The 17,600-nt window shown below is 46.2% G+C and overlaps 1 protein-coding gene across 1 annotated transcript in view; it reads right to left on the bottom strand.

Annotated features, from left to right (window-relative positions):
• The window catches only part of LCT (lactase), a 50,852-nt gene that overhangs the window by 18,890 nt on the left and 14,362 nt on the right, over positions 1-17,600 (bottom strand). Inside the window, exons 4-8 of the mRNA XM_032411223.1 lie at positions 16,356-16,458; positions 14,302-14,380; positions 9,295-10,006; positions 5,174-5,819; positions 407-1,957 (exon numbers count right to left, since the gene is read on the bottom strand). Coding sequence (XP_032267114.1) covers positions 407-1,957; positions 5,174-5,819; positions 9,295-10,006; positions 14,302-14,380; positions 16,356-16,458 — 3,091 coding nt within the window. The remainder of the gene's footprint in view (positions 1-406; positions 1,958-5,173; positions 5,820-9,294; positions 10,007-14,301; positions 14,381-16,355; positions 16,459-17,600) is intronic.

The raw sequence follows: 17,600 nt of genomic DNA, 5'->3' as shown, positions 1-17,600 counted from the left end.
ATCAAATTCTTTTGTTGGGGTAAAGGGACATGCCTCAAATCAAGAGTCTCAGCCCACTTTAGAAGTTAAACATACAAATGTGAATTAGAGAAGAGTTTCTTGTTCTGGGGTGCATGGAACTCACCAGAATATAAGCTCCATGTTATCTTTTTGTTCACTGCACTTAGAATAGAACTTGTCACATAGCAGTTGCTCAGTAAGGAATGGATGGACCCATGAAAATACTCTTTATTTGTGGGAAGATGACCGTAGCTTTTTTTCAGATTTCTGAAGGGATATGTAACCCCAGATAGGAAAAGAATTATGGAGTTAGGGCCTAAGAGAGACTTGTTGATGGTTTGGAATCCACTCTGCCAAACTATGGATGCTGGAAGATTCTGTAGAGGGGACATGAATGCTCACATACCTTTCAAAGCTTCATTGATGTAGGTTTTGTGGTAAAATATCCTATCGGTATCTTCCACTTTCGGATTACTCAGCCCCACTCCGTTTTCAGTGATGTAAATGGGGATGTCCCCATACTCTTCCTTGATCCAGTTGAGCAGTCTTCGCGTCCCCCAGGGCGCAGCTCTGTTCATTGCTGTGGAAGGCCATGAAGAGTCCTCCTCCTCGGTTTTCTCCTGGTCATCTTCATAGGAGGGTGGGTTTAACCTGGGCGTTTTGTGCTGCACGATTCTGGAGTAGTAGGTGTTGAGGCAGAACACGTCGGCTGTAGCCCTGATGTACCTCTTCTCTTCCTCAGTGAAGCTTGGCAGGCGGGAGGTGGCTAAGTGTTGAAGTTCACTCCTATTCCCCACTTTCCACTTCATGGCATCGGGATAGTCTCCATTTCGGAAAATGGGGTGGGCGAACCAGCCCAGTGAGAACTGCAGTGATCGGTCAGCTGCCTCCACGTCCCTCAGGATCTCCAGTGACTTGGGCTCTGCCCAGTGTGTACTGAGGCTCAAAGAGATGACCCCCTTCTGTTCCTGCCTATATTTCTCATCATAAGTGTGATAGACTCTGGCATGAGCTTTGATGATTGCATGGCCAATCCTGTAAGGTGCCCAGCCTGGGTCCTTCACCTGTGGAGGAAACTCCCCTGAGCCATAACCTAACCATGCCTGATATGTGGGTTCATTAAAGGTCATCCAGAACTTGACTCTGTCCCCAAAGGTCTGGAAACAAAAGTCCGCATAGCTGTTAAACAACTCAATCAAGGAAGGATTTTCCCAGCCTCCAATATCCTGGAGGGCCTGGGGCAGGTCCCAGTGGAACAGTGTCACCATGGGTGAGATGTTGCTTGCCACCAAGCCATTGATCAGCCTGTTGTAATAATCAACACCATGTCTGTTGATAGAACTGTTTCTCCCTGTTGGGAAAATCCGAGACCAGGAGAGAGAGAAGCGATAGGCCTTCACCTTCAAAGCTCGAAGCATATTCAGATCGGCATCCAATTGGTTATAGCTGTCACAGGCGATGTCTCCAGTGGCGTTGTCTTTCACACTGCTCCCTGGTGTGTGGGTGAAGTTATCCCAGATGCTGGGGCCTTTGCCATCAGCATCCCAAGCTCCTTCAATCTGATAGGCTGATGAAGACACGCCCCACAGAAAGTCATCCCTGAAAGTGCCATGGTAGAACAGATCTCTTTCAAACTTGGGTTGGTTGGAGAACTTTTCCCAAACTACTTTAGCCTTGGAGGGCACATCAGATGGAAAAGTGAAGGCTCTCATTTTAGGCGGAAAGTTTGCTGTACTGGGTGGTGGCAGTCTCTTTACTACCTTGGGAAGGAAACCGTTCTTTTCAATGATGCTGGTGAAAAAGTAGGCAGACTTCCTGGGAGTCCTTGGCTTGCTGCTATCATTGAAGCTGACGTGGTGCAGCCCAAACCTCTGGCTGTAACCAGAGGGGCCTTCGAAGCCATCCATGAGGGCACGAGCGATGTAAGATCGGACATCCACCAAGTCCTCCTTAACAGCTACAGAAAAAAACAAAACTCAGGATTATTTTAATGTCTCTGTTACTGATGTTGCTATTTAAAGGTTTTCCTTTTGATATGCACACTTTGGAGGGGACTTGGGTTACCCCAAAAATGCTAACCCTTTTTCCTTAGAATGAATAAAAGAAAAATTCCTAAGACCCTACAAATCATCAGGCCACATCTATGGTCATAAGTCTCAATCCAGAGGAGCATCCCTGCCTTAAAATGAATATGAGAATGTGTCCCATCTGCTATTATCAGGGCTTCTTGATTTTTTATAGAATGCATAAATATTTACAATGTACTTTTGTTTTTCCTTATGTTTAGCAATACGGACATAAAATGATCACACAGCCCATCTTTAAAAAGAGAAATAAAGCCTACAGTAAGGTATTCCCTGGTACAGTGGGTTGAATAGTGATTCCCAAAAAGATATGTCCAAATCTTAACTTCCCATACCAGTGAATGTAATCTTATTTGGAAAAAGAGTCTTTGTAGATGTAATTAAATTAAGGATCTTAAGATGAGATCATCCTACATTAACTGGGTGAGTCAGAAATCCAATGGCAAGCATCCTTAAAAGAGAAATAGAGAAGGTCCACATGAAGATGGAGGCCGAGATTGGGGTGATACAGTCACTAGCCAGGGAATGCCTGGAGCCACCAGAAGCTGGAAGAGGCAAGGAAAGAGTCTACTCTGAAGACTTTGGAGGGAGAGTGGCCCTACTGACATCTCCATTTTGGACTTCTGGCCTCCAGAAATATGAGAAAATATGAAAGAAAGAAAGAGAGAGGGAGGGAGGGAGGGAGGGAGGGAGGGAGGGAGAGAGAGAGAGAGAGAGAGAGAGAGAGAGAGAGAAAGAAAGAAAGAAAGAAAGAAAGAAAGAAAGAAAGAAAGAAAGAAAGAAAAAGAAAGAAAGAAAGAAAGAAAGAAAGAAAGAAAGAAAGAAAGAAAGAAAGAAAGAAAAAGAAAGAAAGAGAAAAAGAAAGAAAGGAAAGAAAGAGAGAGAGAGAGAGAAAGGAAGGAAAAGAAAAAGAAGAAAGTCTAGTGAGTCAACCAAAAACCAGCATCAGAGTAAAGCAATGGCTTTGGGCTCAAACTGGGAACCAGCAAAGTATTAAGCCCTATTTTTAACAGATTACACAGCCTCTCAACAAGCACTAACTGTATAAGAGGCAGGTAATTCATATATTTTGTATAGTTCATTTAATCATTCAATAAATAATTTAGTAAGCACCTACATTGTCCCAGGCTGTAATAGGCTCTGGAAACAAAGAGGAATAGAAGCCTCATAGGTTTGTGGGTATTGCTGAGACAGAAATAGAAAGGCGTACCGTTTCACTCACTGGCTGTTTGGGCACATCATGTAATTTCTCTGAGCATCAGTTTTCACAATTGTTCTATGAGGATATCTGCTTACTGTGCCTGGGTGGCTCAGTCAGTTAACCATCTGCCTTTGGCTCAGGTCATGATCCCAGGGTCCTGGGATTGAGCCCCGCATCGGGCTCCCTGCTCAGTGGGGAGCCTGCTTCTCCCTCTCCCACTGCTGCTCCCCCCTGCTTGTGCTCTCTCGCTCTCCCATTCTCTATCAAATAAATAAATAAAATCTTTTAAAAAATTATTAGGGGCGCCTGGGTGGCTTAGTTGTTAAGCGTCTGCCTTCGGCTCAGGTCATGATCTCAGGGTCCTGGGATCGAGCCCCGTGTCGGGCTCCCTGCTCCGCGGGAAGCCTGCTTCTCCCTCTCCCATTCCCCCTGCTTGTGTTCCCTCTCTCGCTGTGTCTGTCAAATAAATGAATAAAAGCTTTAAAAAAATTATTAAAAAAATTAAAAATAGAATTACCCTATGATCCAGTAATTCTACTACTGGGTATTTACCCAAAGAATATAAAAACACTAATTCAAAAAGATATATGCACTCTGGGGCGCCTGGGTGGCTCAGTCGTTAAGCGTCTGCCTTCGACTCAGGTCATGATCCCGGGGTCCTGGGATCGAGCCCCGCATCGGGCTCCCTGCTCAGCAGGAAGCCTGCTTCTCCCTCTCCCACTCCCCCTGCTTGTGATCCCTCTCTTGCTGTGTCTCTCTCTGTCAAATAAATAAAATCTTAAAAAAAAAAAAAAAAGATATATGCGCCCTGTTCATTGCAGCATTAGTTACAACAGCCAAATTATGGAAGCAGCCCAAATGTCTATCAAAAGATGAATGGATAAAGAAGATGTGGTATTTATATATACAATGCAGTATTACCCAACTGTAGAAAAGAATGAAATCTTACCAATTGCAACAACATGGATGGATAGAGGGTATAACGCCAAGTGAAATAAGTCCATTAGGTAAATACAAATACCATATGATTTCATTCATATGTGGAATTTAAGAAACAAAACAAAGAATACAAGAGACAAACCAAGACTCTTAACCATAGAGAACAAACTGATGGTTACCAAAGGGGAGGGGGTGCGGGGATGGGTGAAATAGGTGAAGGAGATTATGAGTACATTTATCATGAGGAGCACTATGTATAGAATTATCAGATCACTATATTGTATACCTAAAACCAATATAACACTGTATGTTAACTATACTGGAATTAAAATTCAAAAAAATTTTAAAAGACATACATACAAAAGAATGATTCTGTAGATATGAATTAATTGGATCAAAGTGAATGGTGTGGAATGTAGGTGTTATAGCTGGTTAAAGAAGATGGAGATGAATGTGGCCAGAACAATGAGGGAAGATTTAATGGGTTGGAGTCCCATCTTATAATGCCATTGTCATCCTATATTGTAATTTTCTGTGTTCCTCAGTAGACTCTGAGTGTCCTATGGGAAAAGATGATATTTGTTCACTATTTAACCCCTACAGTCTTGTGCAATGTGTGGCACATAATAGGCACTGAATACGTTTTTATTAAATGAATGCATTAGAAGATGATGAGTCTTGATCAGTGGATAAGACTCAGATGGGCAGAATGTAGAAGGCATTATAGGGAATAAGAACATAGGAACAAAGACTTGAGGCTTCTGGGGGAGACAGGAGGGTAATGTTCAGGATTCATGATATTACTACTACTACTACTTTTTGGCTTCATTTTCTTGGAAGACTGTCTTTGTCTCATTAAACAAAACTCTGAAGACTTGGAGAAATACCAAGTACCAAGTACCAAGAGGTACCAAGAAGTTCCAATCACCAGCATATCCACCATTCTTACCCTTGAGCACCTCGTTGATATATTTTTTGAAGTAGTCTACTCTCAAGGAATCTTCAAAGAGATCTTCAGTCTCCCCTATGGGCATGCCATTCCCAGCCAGGTAGATCGGAACTGTTCCTCTTGTATATTCCAAATATGCAAACTGCAACAGTCTCCTTATACCCCAGGGCACCACATAAATCCAAGGGGATGAGGTCTGGGGCCATGCAGGGTCCACATGTTGGGAGAAGCCTCCAATGGTATCATAGCTGGGGATGCAGGAATCTTCTTGGGCCTTGCTGATAAGGCGGGAGGTATAATGAGACAGACCCAGAAAATCAGCGGAGCCTTTGAGGAGCTGCTTCTCTGCCTCGGTGAACTCAGGGAGCTGGGCCACAGGACTGGGGCACTGTTGGTTCATCTGTTGGATCTGGGCCTTCAGGGCAGCAGGGTAGTCTCCATCCACAAAGATGGGGTGTGCAAACCAGCCCAGCATGAAGTGCAAGAAGCGTTCAGAGGCTCTGAGGTCCTCAGGCCTCTCTGGAGACAGAGGTTCTGCCCAGTCTGAGTTCAACACAATGCCCACACGTCCCTGCTGCCGTGGACGATAGTGGCTATTATAGTGGTGCCAAACTCTGGCATGAGCCTTGAGAACCAAATGAGCCACCTTGTGAGGAAGAAAGAAGGAAATACAGTGCTTAATAACAACCAACAGCAAAGCCAACAACCATAAGCCAAGAGCAAGTCTACAACAACATCAACAAGTTAACACCAATGTCAATGTTACCAATGTTAATGACAACACTAACACTGAAAATGTCCACGTCAATAACAAGAGTAACGTAAACAATATCAGCAAGTCATCAACAAGTTAACGCCAGTGTCAGGGGCGCCTGGGTGGCTCAGTCGTTAAGTGTCTGCCTTCGGCTCAGGTCATGATCCCAGGGTCCTGGAATCGAGCCCCACATCGGGTTCCCTGTTCAGCGGGGAGGCCTGCTTCTCCCTCTGCCCCTCCCCCTGCTTGTGTTCCCTCTCTTGCTGTCTGTAGAATAAATAAATAAAAAATCTTAAAAAAAAAATTAATGCCAATGTCAACAAGTCAGCAATATCAATAAGAAGTTAAGACGGATGCTAACAATCTCAGTAAATCAACGACATGGACAATGTTGACATGGACAACACCATCAACACCAGTGCCAGCAATATCAACAATGCAGACAACAAAGTCAGTAAGTCAATGACAATGTCAACGAGTCACCACCACTGACAGGTCAACAGCAGCATCATCAATAACCATATTTCGTAGTAAACACTGTTAATGAATTCTCTCATGAATTTCTTACAACCTTATATGGCAAGTATAATTATTATTACCACTGTACAGAGGAGGGAAACAAGATCCAGAGAGATGTAGAAAGCAGGAAGTCTGACTCTAGGCCTGTACTGTCCCAAACAATGCTATTCTGCCTTTGTTCTCAATAATCCTTATTGACTAATTCATCAACAACGAATTTGGGGGGTCATTTCAGTTGACATACAAGGGATGGGACAATTCTTTCTAACCTACCTGTCTTCCTTTCTACTTAATGAAATCTAGGAAGAAAACCATGACCAGGAATCTCTTTGTAGACTTAACTCAAGGTCTTACAAAAGTCAACAGCTTCCTTTGGCAGAGCACCATGGGAAAACGGGCAAAAGCAGGGTGCCTGGAGTATAACAAACCTAGATTTGAATCTTGACTTTGTCACTAACTTGCTGAGTAAACTCAAACAATCTTCTCATTCAGTTTCCTTGTCTGCAAGAAGCGGTAATTACGGATCCATTTAGGACAAAGTAAGATCGTGTATACCAAGCACCAAGCAGGAAGCTGGAGTGCAGGAGGGAGCTTGCTGCAGTCTAGCTTCCTTTCCTTTTTTGTTATCATCATCTGAAGAGGACGACACTTATTTTTGAAGAATTTATTACCAAAATATGCTCTAGGAAGTGAAACTCCTCACTGCTTCTCATGTTCCAAATGTTAGTCCTTAACTGGGTCCTCAACTCCATGGCAAACTGTGCTCCTTTCCAAAAAGCAGGAATGCTTGCCCTCTAAACCAGTCCGCGTCAGGCAGGGGGCTCAGTGGAGGATCAGAGAACTAGCAGCACCAGCTACTTGTAAGAACACGGAAAAGGGTTAATGACATGTCAGGTGAAAAATGCGCACTAGGGTGATTGTGATGTGTCAGTGTAGGGTCATCAACTGTAACAAATGTACCATGCTGGTGGGGAGGGGGTGTTGATGATGGGGGAATCTAGGGGGAGGGGCAGAGGGTATATGGGAAATCTAGGTAACTTCTGTTCAATTTTGATGTGAACTTCAAACTACTGTAAAAAAATAAAGTCTACTCTAAAAATATGCACTAAGTTGAGGGGCGCCTGGGTGGCTCAGTCGTTAAGCGTCTGCCTTCGGCTCAGGTCATGATCCCAGGGTCCTGGGATCGAGCCCCACATTGGGCTCCCTGCTCGGTGGGAAGCCTGCTTCTCCCTCTCCCACTTCCCCTGCTTGTGTTCCCTCTCTCGCTGTGTCTCTCTCTGTCAAATAAATAAATAAAATCTTTAAAAAAAATAAAAATAAAAAAAATAAAAATAAAAATATGCACTAAATTGAGTGCACTCTGAGTACACTGTGAATGCAAGGGAGCCAGGACTGGATGGAAACAAGGGCAGAATTAGGAGGGACACTTTTTCTTTGAAATTTTCCCTTGATGGTATTATACTATTTTAACTAATACATAAAAGCAAGACGTGAAAGAGCAAAGTGAGGTGGACTTTCTAGGAGCCACACTTGTAGGGATAAGAAGCCAAAGGAGAAGCCTAAGGAGAAGAGATTAGGATGAGTTTTACAATGAGGAGACAAATAGAAAGGTTTCAACCTTCCATTTTCCGAAATGTTCTCTCTGTGTATACGGTCACTTTGCTGAACGAGAGCAGAGTGGAAGCCTTGACTTCAGTGTTATAGGGATTTTTGGCATTTCATCAAGTCACTGATTCCGATTTTTCTAGTGCATTCTGACTGTGGACATTTTGGACTGTTCTCTAATTTTCTTATATGTATTTGTATCATCTCCTCCAAAAAGTTTTAAATCTCAAGGACATGGGCCATGCATCCTCCTTAACACCCAGCATGGGGCACAGCAAAGACTCCTATTTCTGAACAGAACCCAAGTGCTGCAGGAGAAAGCCAGACTAAAGGTCCATCCTGGAGAAGGCTGCCAGGGGAAGCGGAGATTCTGAAGAAATATGGAAATGACGGAAAAGGACCTGTATTAAGCCATTTAAATTTTTGTCTCCAGTATATACATCCCCTTCTTGTGGGAATGATACGCTGACTAGGCTCTGGAAAGCCAAACCCTTTCTCCCGCCCCACCTCTCAGCCAGTGTGTGAAGGGTAGAGCTGGGATCGGGACCCAGACCAGTGCCGGCATTCCAGTCCCCTAGCCTAGACCCAGTGACCGGTTCAGGGATGGGCACGCCACCCGTGCAGCAGCCCCGAGGCCCAGGAACGCGTTTGCTGGGAATGCCACAAGAGAGGCAAGCTTTCCTGCTCGTCTTGAAAGAGGGTTTCGCAGGCAGCGCAAGTAGAAAGCCAGTAGGGGGGCAAGAGAGGAAGAGAAATCGAGTACTAGTGGCCGCGTTTTGGGTCTGATCAGGCTCCACTGAGACCAGCTAAAACCCAGACTTTTCCGTTTCCTGAGCAGCCAGATTCCCTCTTTGCTTGGGTCAGCCTAGGTTTGGTTTTCCGTCACCTCCACTAAGAGTCCTGGCTGACGTGGAGAACTTGCTGTGGAGTCAAGCAGACTTGGGCCCGAACTCTGGCTTCAAACGGCTGCCCGCCTACGGATGCCATCATGAAGCAGTTTCTGCTCTCCGGGCCCCCAGTTCCCTCAGCCACCAGCGCCGTGCCACGGATGTAATGACTTTTGCAAGTGCCAGCACGGTGTCTGGACAAAACAAGGTGATTAACAATTTCCCGTGCCTTCCCTCCCCCGCTCTGGCTTTCTTTAAAGGACGGGAAGGAGAGGCCTGCTGAAGAGAAGAGAAAAGGACTTTTCCCCCAGAGAAAGGTCTCCCCCAGTGAGGCGGCCGACGGGGCCGAGAGGTACCTTAAAAGAGGCCACCCCCGGGTCCGAGATGCCCGGCGCGTGTCGGCCAGTGCCATAGCCGGCGTAGCTCATCACCCACGGCTCGTGGAAGGTCACCCACAGCTTCACGCGGTCCCCGAAGGCGGCGAAGCAGAAAGCCGCGTAGTCCAGGAAGGCGTCCACCACGCTGTCGTTCTGCCAGCCGCCGTGCTCCTGCAGCGCCCGGGGCAGGTCCCAGTGGAAGAGCGTGGCCAGGGGCTGGATGCGCGCGTCCAGCAAGTCGTCCACGAGCCTGCTGTAGTAGGCGACGCCGCGGCGGCTGGGCCGGCGCCCGCGCCCGCCGGGGAAGATGCGGGACCAGGAGATGGAGAACTTGTACACCTGAGCTCCGAGGCCCCGAAGCAGGGCCACGTCGGTGTCCACCTTGTGGTAACTGTCGCTGGCCACCTCCGGCGTCGCGGCGCCCTGGGCGGCGTTCGGGCGCCCCAGTGGGTCCCAGACGCTCGGCCCTCTTCCGCCCTCGGCCCAGCCGCCTTCCACGTTAAAGGCTCCCGTGGAGACGCCCCAGAGGAAGCCTTCGGGGAAAACATCCCGCAGGAACGCGTCTCTTTCGGCCCCGGACTGGCTGGCAAACGTCCCCCAGACTCTCCGGTAGGCCGAGGCCCGCGGCGGCCACACGGCCCGCTGCACCGCCGCCTGAAGGGCCGGGCCGGCGGCCGGCGAGCAGGGCCCGCTGCGGGGTTGGGAAGACAAGGGGACACGGGAATGGCTCTGCGGGTCCTCCGCCCTGTGACGGCAACGTGTGTCATCAGTTAGGGCTCCAGGGACACGGAGTCAAAAGCCATCCGCCCCAGGTTGTGGGCAGGAAGTGACTGAGGGGTGGGAAAATTACTATTATTGCCCCTCCTTAGGTACATTGTTATTGCTCCTGCAGGAGTCAAAACACTGTGCCAAGCCTCCTGTTCCCTGTATTAGCTTGTCCTTGAGTACCGGTTTTGGTTCTGATGCCATGCTTTTTTCTTATTTATTAAAAAAAAAAAAAAACATAGCTAATTGGGGCCCCTCGGTGGCTCAGTGGGCTAAGCATCAGACTCGATTTCCGCTCAGGTTCTGATCTCAGGGTCCTGATATCGAGCCCTGTGTTGGTTTCCTGATTAAGAGTCTCTCTCTCCCTCTGCCCCTACCCACCTCGCTTGCTCGCTCTAATTAAATAAAAACAACATAGTTAATAATAATGATGGCTTTAATTCATTCTGCCTTGATTCTGTGCTGGCCACTGTGATAAGAATGTAGGTCTCATTTAATTTTCACAAATTTATGAGATAAGTACTATAATTATGTATTCTTACCCTGCAGAAAAGGAAACAGAGACTTAGAGAAATAAGTTCTGGGCATCAGGGGACCAGCACCTATAAACCAGCTGGTACAGAAGTAGTTCAATAACTGAGCTACTGGTATAGCTCTACTGATACGCACCAGCTAAATATTAACACTAGCTCTTCCACCGAGACCTGCCCCGGGGCACTGCAGGAGCACCGTGAGTGGCAGTCCTTTCTTCATGCTGCCTGGATTATGGACATAATGGCAGGATCTCAAGCATCCGTCCTGGACCATAAGGTAGAAGCAAGATAGGAGCCTTGATTCCCAATGATTATACCTATTCTAGATTATCCATCTCCAGTCTTTTTTTAAGATTTTATTTATTTATTCGAGAGAGAGAACCAATGTGGGGAGAGGCAGAGGAAGAGGGAGAAGCAGACTCCCCGCTGAGTAGAGAGCCTGACATGGGGCTCGATCCCAGGACCCCAGGATCATGACCTGAGCTGAAGTCAGACGCTTAATTGAGCCATCCAGGTGCCCCCATCTCCAGTCTTTTTAATGTAAATGAACTCCTATCTTCTTTTTTTTTTTTTTTAAGATTTTATTTATTTGACAGAGAGAGACACAGCAAGAGAGGTAACACAAGCAGGAAGAGTGGGAGAGGGAGAGGGAGAAGCAGGCTTCCTGCCGAGCAGGCAGCCCGATGCGGGGCTCAATGCGGGGCTCGATCCCAGGACCCTGGGATCATGACCTGAGCCGAAGGCAGATGCTTAACGACTGAGCCACCCAGGCTCCCCTCTTATTTTCTTTTAAATGAGAACTTCTCCTTGATCACACAGTTTGCAAATCATTGAGCAGTCTGTGGTATCACTATATTTGTGTGTAGACATTTATATATTTTTAATATTTCATATATATTCAGATAAATATATATGTGAAATAAAACAATGTAAAAATGCTATCCTTCCATGAATGCAGTCTATTTTCTATTTTATTTTTAGTCCATTTCTCTCCTTCTGTCTTTCATTCTTTTATTTTTTTTTTAAATAAAACAGTTTTTTCTAACATTTCAAAACAAACCCTAAATTGGTTTCCCAATCTCCAAGTCCTGGCCTGCAGGCTGGAAAGCACAGTTCAATAGCATGTGGCAGTTCCACCAGCAGAGGGCAACCTTGAGGAAGGGTCTGTGCAGGTGGGTGTGTTTGGTCTGGGGAAGAAAATATATGGGGTGGGGGTGGGGGGTGCAAGGAGGTGCAGTACAAGAGCATCTCCTGTCCAAGGGCCATCATGTGGAGAGAGGATGACGTTTGTACTAGGTTGGCCCAGAGCACAGAACTGGTAGAAATGACAGGGACTCTGCAGAGGGACCTCCATCCCATGGAGCAAAACCTGGGTCTTCCAAACCTAAGCACCTTCTGTTTTTTGAAGCATCAACTAACACATTTGCTAAAACAGCAGTAGGGGTGAAATGATCTATAGTTATGGATTATTCATAATATATGCAGGTCTCTGGAGCACAGTCAGGGACACAGGTGACACCCACTCAGTGAAGAGCCTCAGCTGCTCTGACCCAACCCTCCTGACCCTGACTGTCCTCCTGGCTTGGAGAAAATGAGGTCTTGAAGAAATAAACAAACAGCCCCTGTCTAAAATACAATTTGCTCTAAAGGCTTTTTTTTTTTTAAGTTTAAAAATTATTTATGTAAGGAATCTCTACACCCAACATGGGGCTAGAACTCACAATCCTGAGATCAAGAGTCACGTGTTCTTCTGACTGAGCCAGCAAGGTGCCCCTCAATTTACTCTAAAGGTTTTAATGCTGGGAGTCCTGGGTTTGCCTAACTTGGGAAGAGATTTAGCACACAAAGCCTCAATCCCTATGCCCAGGCCTTCCAGGTAGCCCTCCTTCAGCTGTCCCTCCCCGGCCCCCAGCTGCCTCAGAGCATCCCAGATAACGCTCTTTCTCCCCTGTCTGGGGAGCAGTGCCGTGTTTCCTGCCACGGTCTGGTGTCAGAGTCATTTGTGGGCCTCTCTGTCTCCCCGCTGAGGTCTAAGATCCTCAAAGGGAAAACCATGTTAATCCTGTTGGAAACCCGCTGCCCCCACTTGCTCCTGCCCCCAGTGGGCTCTCCACCAATGTCCACCTGAGTGAGGACCCCTGGCTGTTAGTTTGATGTTAGCCAGCGTTGGACCTTTGCTTCAGGCCAAGGTTTAGAGGGAGAACCTTAGAGCTGGTGTCACATGACGTCTTGTGGTTTTGCAATCACTGAGCTTTCAGGGCAACCCTTCTTTCTTTATGGCCTGTTGAGTTCTATTTTCTGAAAAGACATGGCCCAGCACTCCTCTACTGACTCTAAGTGTGGTAAGGGAGCAGTTCTGACCTGTCTCCTCTTTCCACCGTTCATACTCCCAGGACAAAGCCTTACATGTAGCAGCTGCTTCGGGTTTGTTGATTTGACCTGCTGGCTTGAAGTGAGTTGAGAGGATTGAACAACAGAATGAAATATACAAGTGCTGGAAGAGGAAAAGGACAAAGAGGTGGTAGCAACTGAAGTGTATGACTTTGGACAGAGCTGTCCTAGCAAAGTCTAAGGTGAAGGGCAAGGAGAGCTCTAGCTGAAAGTCTGGGAAGCCCAACGATTCTTTCCGGTCTTTGTCCTTTGTCAAAACATGGTGCATGAAGCTCATGCATGTAACACACCCATGGAAGGCTGAGGGTTCTGGGGAACAACCCATGCTGGTTTCCACACCATCTTGTCTTAATCACTTGAGAAGCACATTAGATTATGAGTGTGTGAGGGTGTCATTATGGGGGTCCTCAAACCTGCTCTAATTTTTTTTTAAATATGCCATTTATAAATGTTGTTACTTCAGTTGTTCAGTAAGAAATTATTTGCAACCCCACCATAGATTAAAACCTTTCAGAGGCCCCTGGGTGGCACAGTCTGTTAAGCATCTGACTCTTGGTTTCGGCTCAGGTTGTGATTTCATGGGTCGTGGGATCAAGCCCTACATCGGGCTCTGTGCTCAGTGTGGAGTCCGCTTGGGTTTCTCTCTCTCCATTTCCCTCTGCTCCTCCTCCCTTGCTCTCTCCCTCTCTCTAAAATAAATAAATCTTAAAAAAAAAATTAAATAAAACCTCTCAGAACACCACTGATTTAGGATTCTGCCCCACTGCAACTGCTGAATCTCCAACCTACACTGTCTCCTTGTGGGGAAGATGTTTCACAGTTCACAGGAGGAAACAGGTGTAGAGAACTCACCTCACTTACTCAGGTCATGACTTCAGTGGGGTGGTCAGATCTATCTTTAACTCAGCCTTCCACAAACTCACACTACCTGCAACAAGATCTTAAACTAGAAGGCAGGGGTTCAAATCCCAGCTCGGCTTGCTGTGCTCACTTGGGCAAAATGCAAGGCTCCCAAGTGCAGAGTGACAAGTGAGATGCAGAAACACGTGGGCCCAGAGTCAGATGCAGTGGGAGCCAGGCTCTCTCACTGCCTTCCCCTCTGAGCCTTCATTTCTCACCATGATAAAAATCACTGGCCAAGAGGCAGTGAGCCAACATCGTGGCTGGAACTAGCCTAAGCTAAGCAAAATAAGTCAGTCAGAGGCAGATGACAACAGTCCCCTGAGAGTACACATGTGAAAGATTAGTCTTCAAATATCAGCTATTTAATAGATTTCAACAGAAAATCTAACATTACCTTGTCTTGGAACTTCGTGAACAGCTTAGGAGCGTATTAAGATCAAACCCAATGGTGAGAACCTGGTGTTCACTTATGGCTGTAAAAGAAGAAGTTTAATTAACACTCCCTGAAGCCCAACCAACAATATTCATGACTCCCATCAATTGTTTTCTTATTTATACAACACACCTAAGCTCCAAGCAATCATTCTAAGCCCCCTGGAAAATACCACAGGCCGAAGATGTAAGGAGCTCAGGAGTGATTTCCATGTACCTAGAACAGTGGTTCTCAAACTTCTGTGTGCATCCGAATCACCTGCAGAGCTTGTTAAACACAGCTTGCTGGGCCCACCCCATAGTTTCTGAAGCAGTGCACTGACGTGGGGCTCAAGGATTTGAATATCTACCAAGTTCCCAGGTGATGCTGATGCTGCTAGTCTGAAGACCACACATGGAGAACAACTGATTTAGAAGAACTCAAACATCAGAAAGAGATGGAATTTTTTATAATTGTCGTGAACTACGCATAAACAATAAATTGACCATTTTAGCCATTTAGAAAGGGGTGGAACTTAAGAACAGAAATCATTATGCCATCAAAAGTGAGTTAGGGTGAGGGTTATTAAGTTGTATCTATGGATAAGTGTCATGAGGTCTTTGAAGCTAGCTCAGCACTGATTACAGGTAGTAGAGAAGGCACTAGTGACTTCTACCATACTCTGCCTTATAGGGCGACTGGAATGAATATCAGGACACCCAGGAACCTGCCCCTCCCTAGTGGCCCTCAGCTCCTGATGCCTTAACACAATCCACCTTTCCCTTGATGTGATTGGACCCGGAGTGATCTCTTGATCCATGGCTCACCAATCAGATTCACTCTCATGAATTTGAACTAAGAGACACAGAGAAGATGGTCCATGAGCTGTGGGTCTTAGACCTGAAGGCTTCAGTGAGGTGCCCACCAGGGCCACGTGTGAGCTGAGGTAATGGGGAAAAGAGCAAGCGTAAGCAGAGCGGGGGCAAAGGTGAGAGATCTTGGAGGGAGCGGTAATGAAAAGGGATACTCAGGCACAGAGCAGTTCCCATGCTTATACCTGAACCTGGAAGCCGGATGGTCTTTATTTCCACAAGACCAAGGCCTCTTTGTCATTTTTGTACAGAACCTGTCTTCTTTCTTGAGTCAATGGGAGCTAAGGGACCAATAATACAAAGGCAAGGGACATTAAACCTGTCTGGCGTGGGCTCTCAGACCAGCCCTCTTCTGGTCCCTCCTCTTATTGGAACCCCAGACTTCTAAAACTGCTACTCCCCAAGCCAATGCACCAAATGTCACTGAAAACCTCTCCAGCAAAAGGGGAACCCTCCTACACTGTGGGTGGGAAGGCAAGCTGGTGCAGCCACTCCGGAAAACAGTATGGAGGTTCCTCAAAAAGTTAAAGATAAAAATACCCTACAATCTAGCAATTGCACTACTAGGTATTTACTCAAAGGATACAAAAATAGTGACTTGAAGGGGCAGCTGCCCCCTCCATGTTTATAACAGCACTATCAACAACAGCCAAATTATGGACAGAGCCCAAATGTCCATCAACTGATGAATGCATAAAGAAGATGTGGTGTAAATATGCAATGGAATATTACTCAGCCATCAGAAAGAATGAAATCTTGTCATTTTCAACATCATGGCTGGAACTAGCCTAAACTAAGCAAAATAAGTCAGTCAGAGAAAGACAAATACCATATGATTTCACTCATATGTGGAATTTAAGAAACAAAACTGATGAACATAGGGGAAGGGAAGGAAAAATAAGATAAAAACAGAGAGAGAGGCAAACCATAAGACTCTTAAATATAGAGAACAAACTGAGGTTGCTGGGGGGAGGTGGGGGGGTGGGCTAGATGGGTGATGGGCATTAAGGAGGGCATTTGTGATGAGCACGGGGTGTTCTATGTAAGTGATGAATCACTACATTCTCCTCCTGAAACCAATACTAAACTCTATGCCAGCTAACTTGAATTGAAATAAAAACTTGGAAGGACAAAAACAAACCTCTCCAGCAATGGTCCACTCACCCTCGAGAAGGCTGAAGAGCAGCCCGGTTGAGTTCTTTCTGGTGGAAGGGCAGTCCTGGAATCTCAGATTGAAGATGAAAATTTTCACTTTTGGCTCAATAGTCTGAAAAAGATCAAAGCCAGCAAGTGAATGGAAGCTGCCTAGAGTAAGTGTTTTGATAACAGGGACAGATCTTCAAGATGAGAAGCTATAAACACTCTAGTTTGGGAAATGTTCTCTAGCCAGGTCAATTAATAAAGGGAGCAGACTCTAGACCCTGAGGGAAACCAGTCTACACTTTTCAGTAACATTAGCCACCCTCCCCATTGACCCCCAGCAAAGAGACAGGTTCCACATGCTTACAAGGCTCCTCCTAGAACCAGGCACTAAGTGTTGGGACCAGGAACAAGGCCATCCACTCATGTTAGGGGCCTTTGTTACTACAAGAAGCTTAATCAGGTGTCACCATAACAGTATTTATGAATGTCTGGGGTTTGCTTCAAAACAATCTGGCTTGAGGGGCACCTGGGTGGCTCAGTCTGTTAGGTGACCGACTCTTGATCTCAACTCAGGTCTTGATCTCAGGGTTGTGAGTTAAAAACAACAAGAGCAACAACAAAAAAACCCACTCTGGCTTGAGAAGGGAAAGGTAGGCGATAGATGGAACAAGGTCAGCCATGAGTCAATAGCTTTTGAAGTTGGGGATGGCATCATGATACTTTTCTTTCTACCTTTGGATATATTTGACATTTCCCATGATAAAAAGTTAAAAGGAGTGGTCCACATTCAAATGGAACAGGTGTGACTTTTCTCCCATTTCTAAACCATGTCACTGTGGAAGGAAACATTTGTAGGTTGACCTGTCGTTTGACTTCACCTTAAATTACCTTTTTTGGGGAGGCTGGGTTTGGTCATTTTCCCCACACCAAGTTTTTCCTCCTCTGAGGGGCTAAAGGCCACTGAGAGATACCAATACCACCACTGCCAAAGAAGGCAGGCACATTATTTTCTGAGTCACCCGCAACAGTGCCCCTTCTTTACAGATAAGGTGCCTTCAGCTTTGAGAAGCTAAGTGGCCCAGGACCACAATTAGTAGAGTTGCAGCTCACACACAGCCCTTGTCCTTTCCCCGTGCTGGGTCAGTGTGGGAAAGCCCAACTATTAAGAACACAGAGGGTTTTCTCTTTCCTGCAAGGTCAATACACAGTGGGGGCAGCCTGTGATATCACAGGATGGGAGAGCTGGAGGAGCCTTCTGCTGGGTGG

Source organism: Phoca vitulina, unplaced genomic scaffold (assembly GCF_004348235.1).
Source record: "Phoca vitulina isolate PV1807 unplaced genomic scaffold, GSC_HSeal_1.0 scaffold1, whole genome shotgun sequence".
Taxonomy (NCBI): domain Eukaryota; kingdom Metazoa; phylum Chordata; class Mammalia; order Carnivora; family Phocidae; genus Phoca; species Phoca vitulina.
This window is presented reverse-complemented; position numbering and strand designations above follow the sequence as displayed.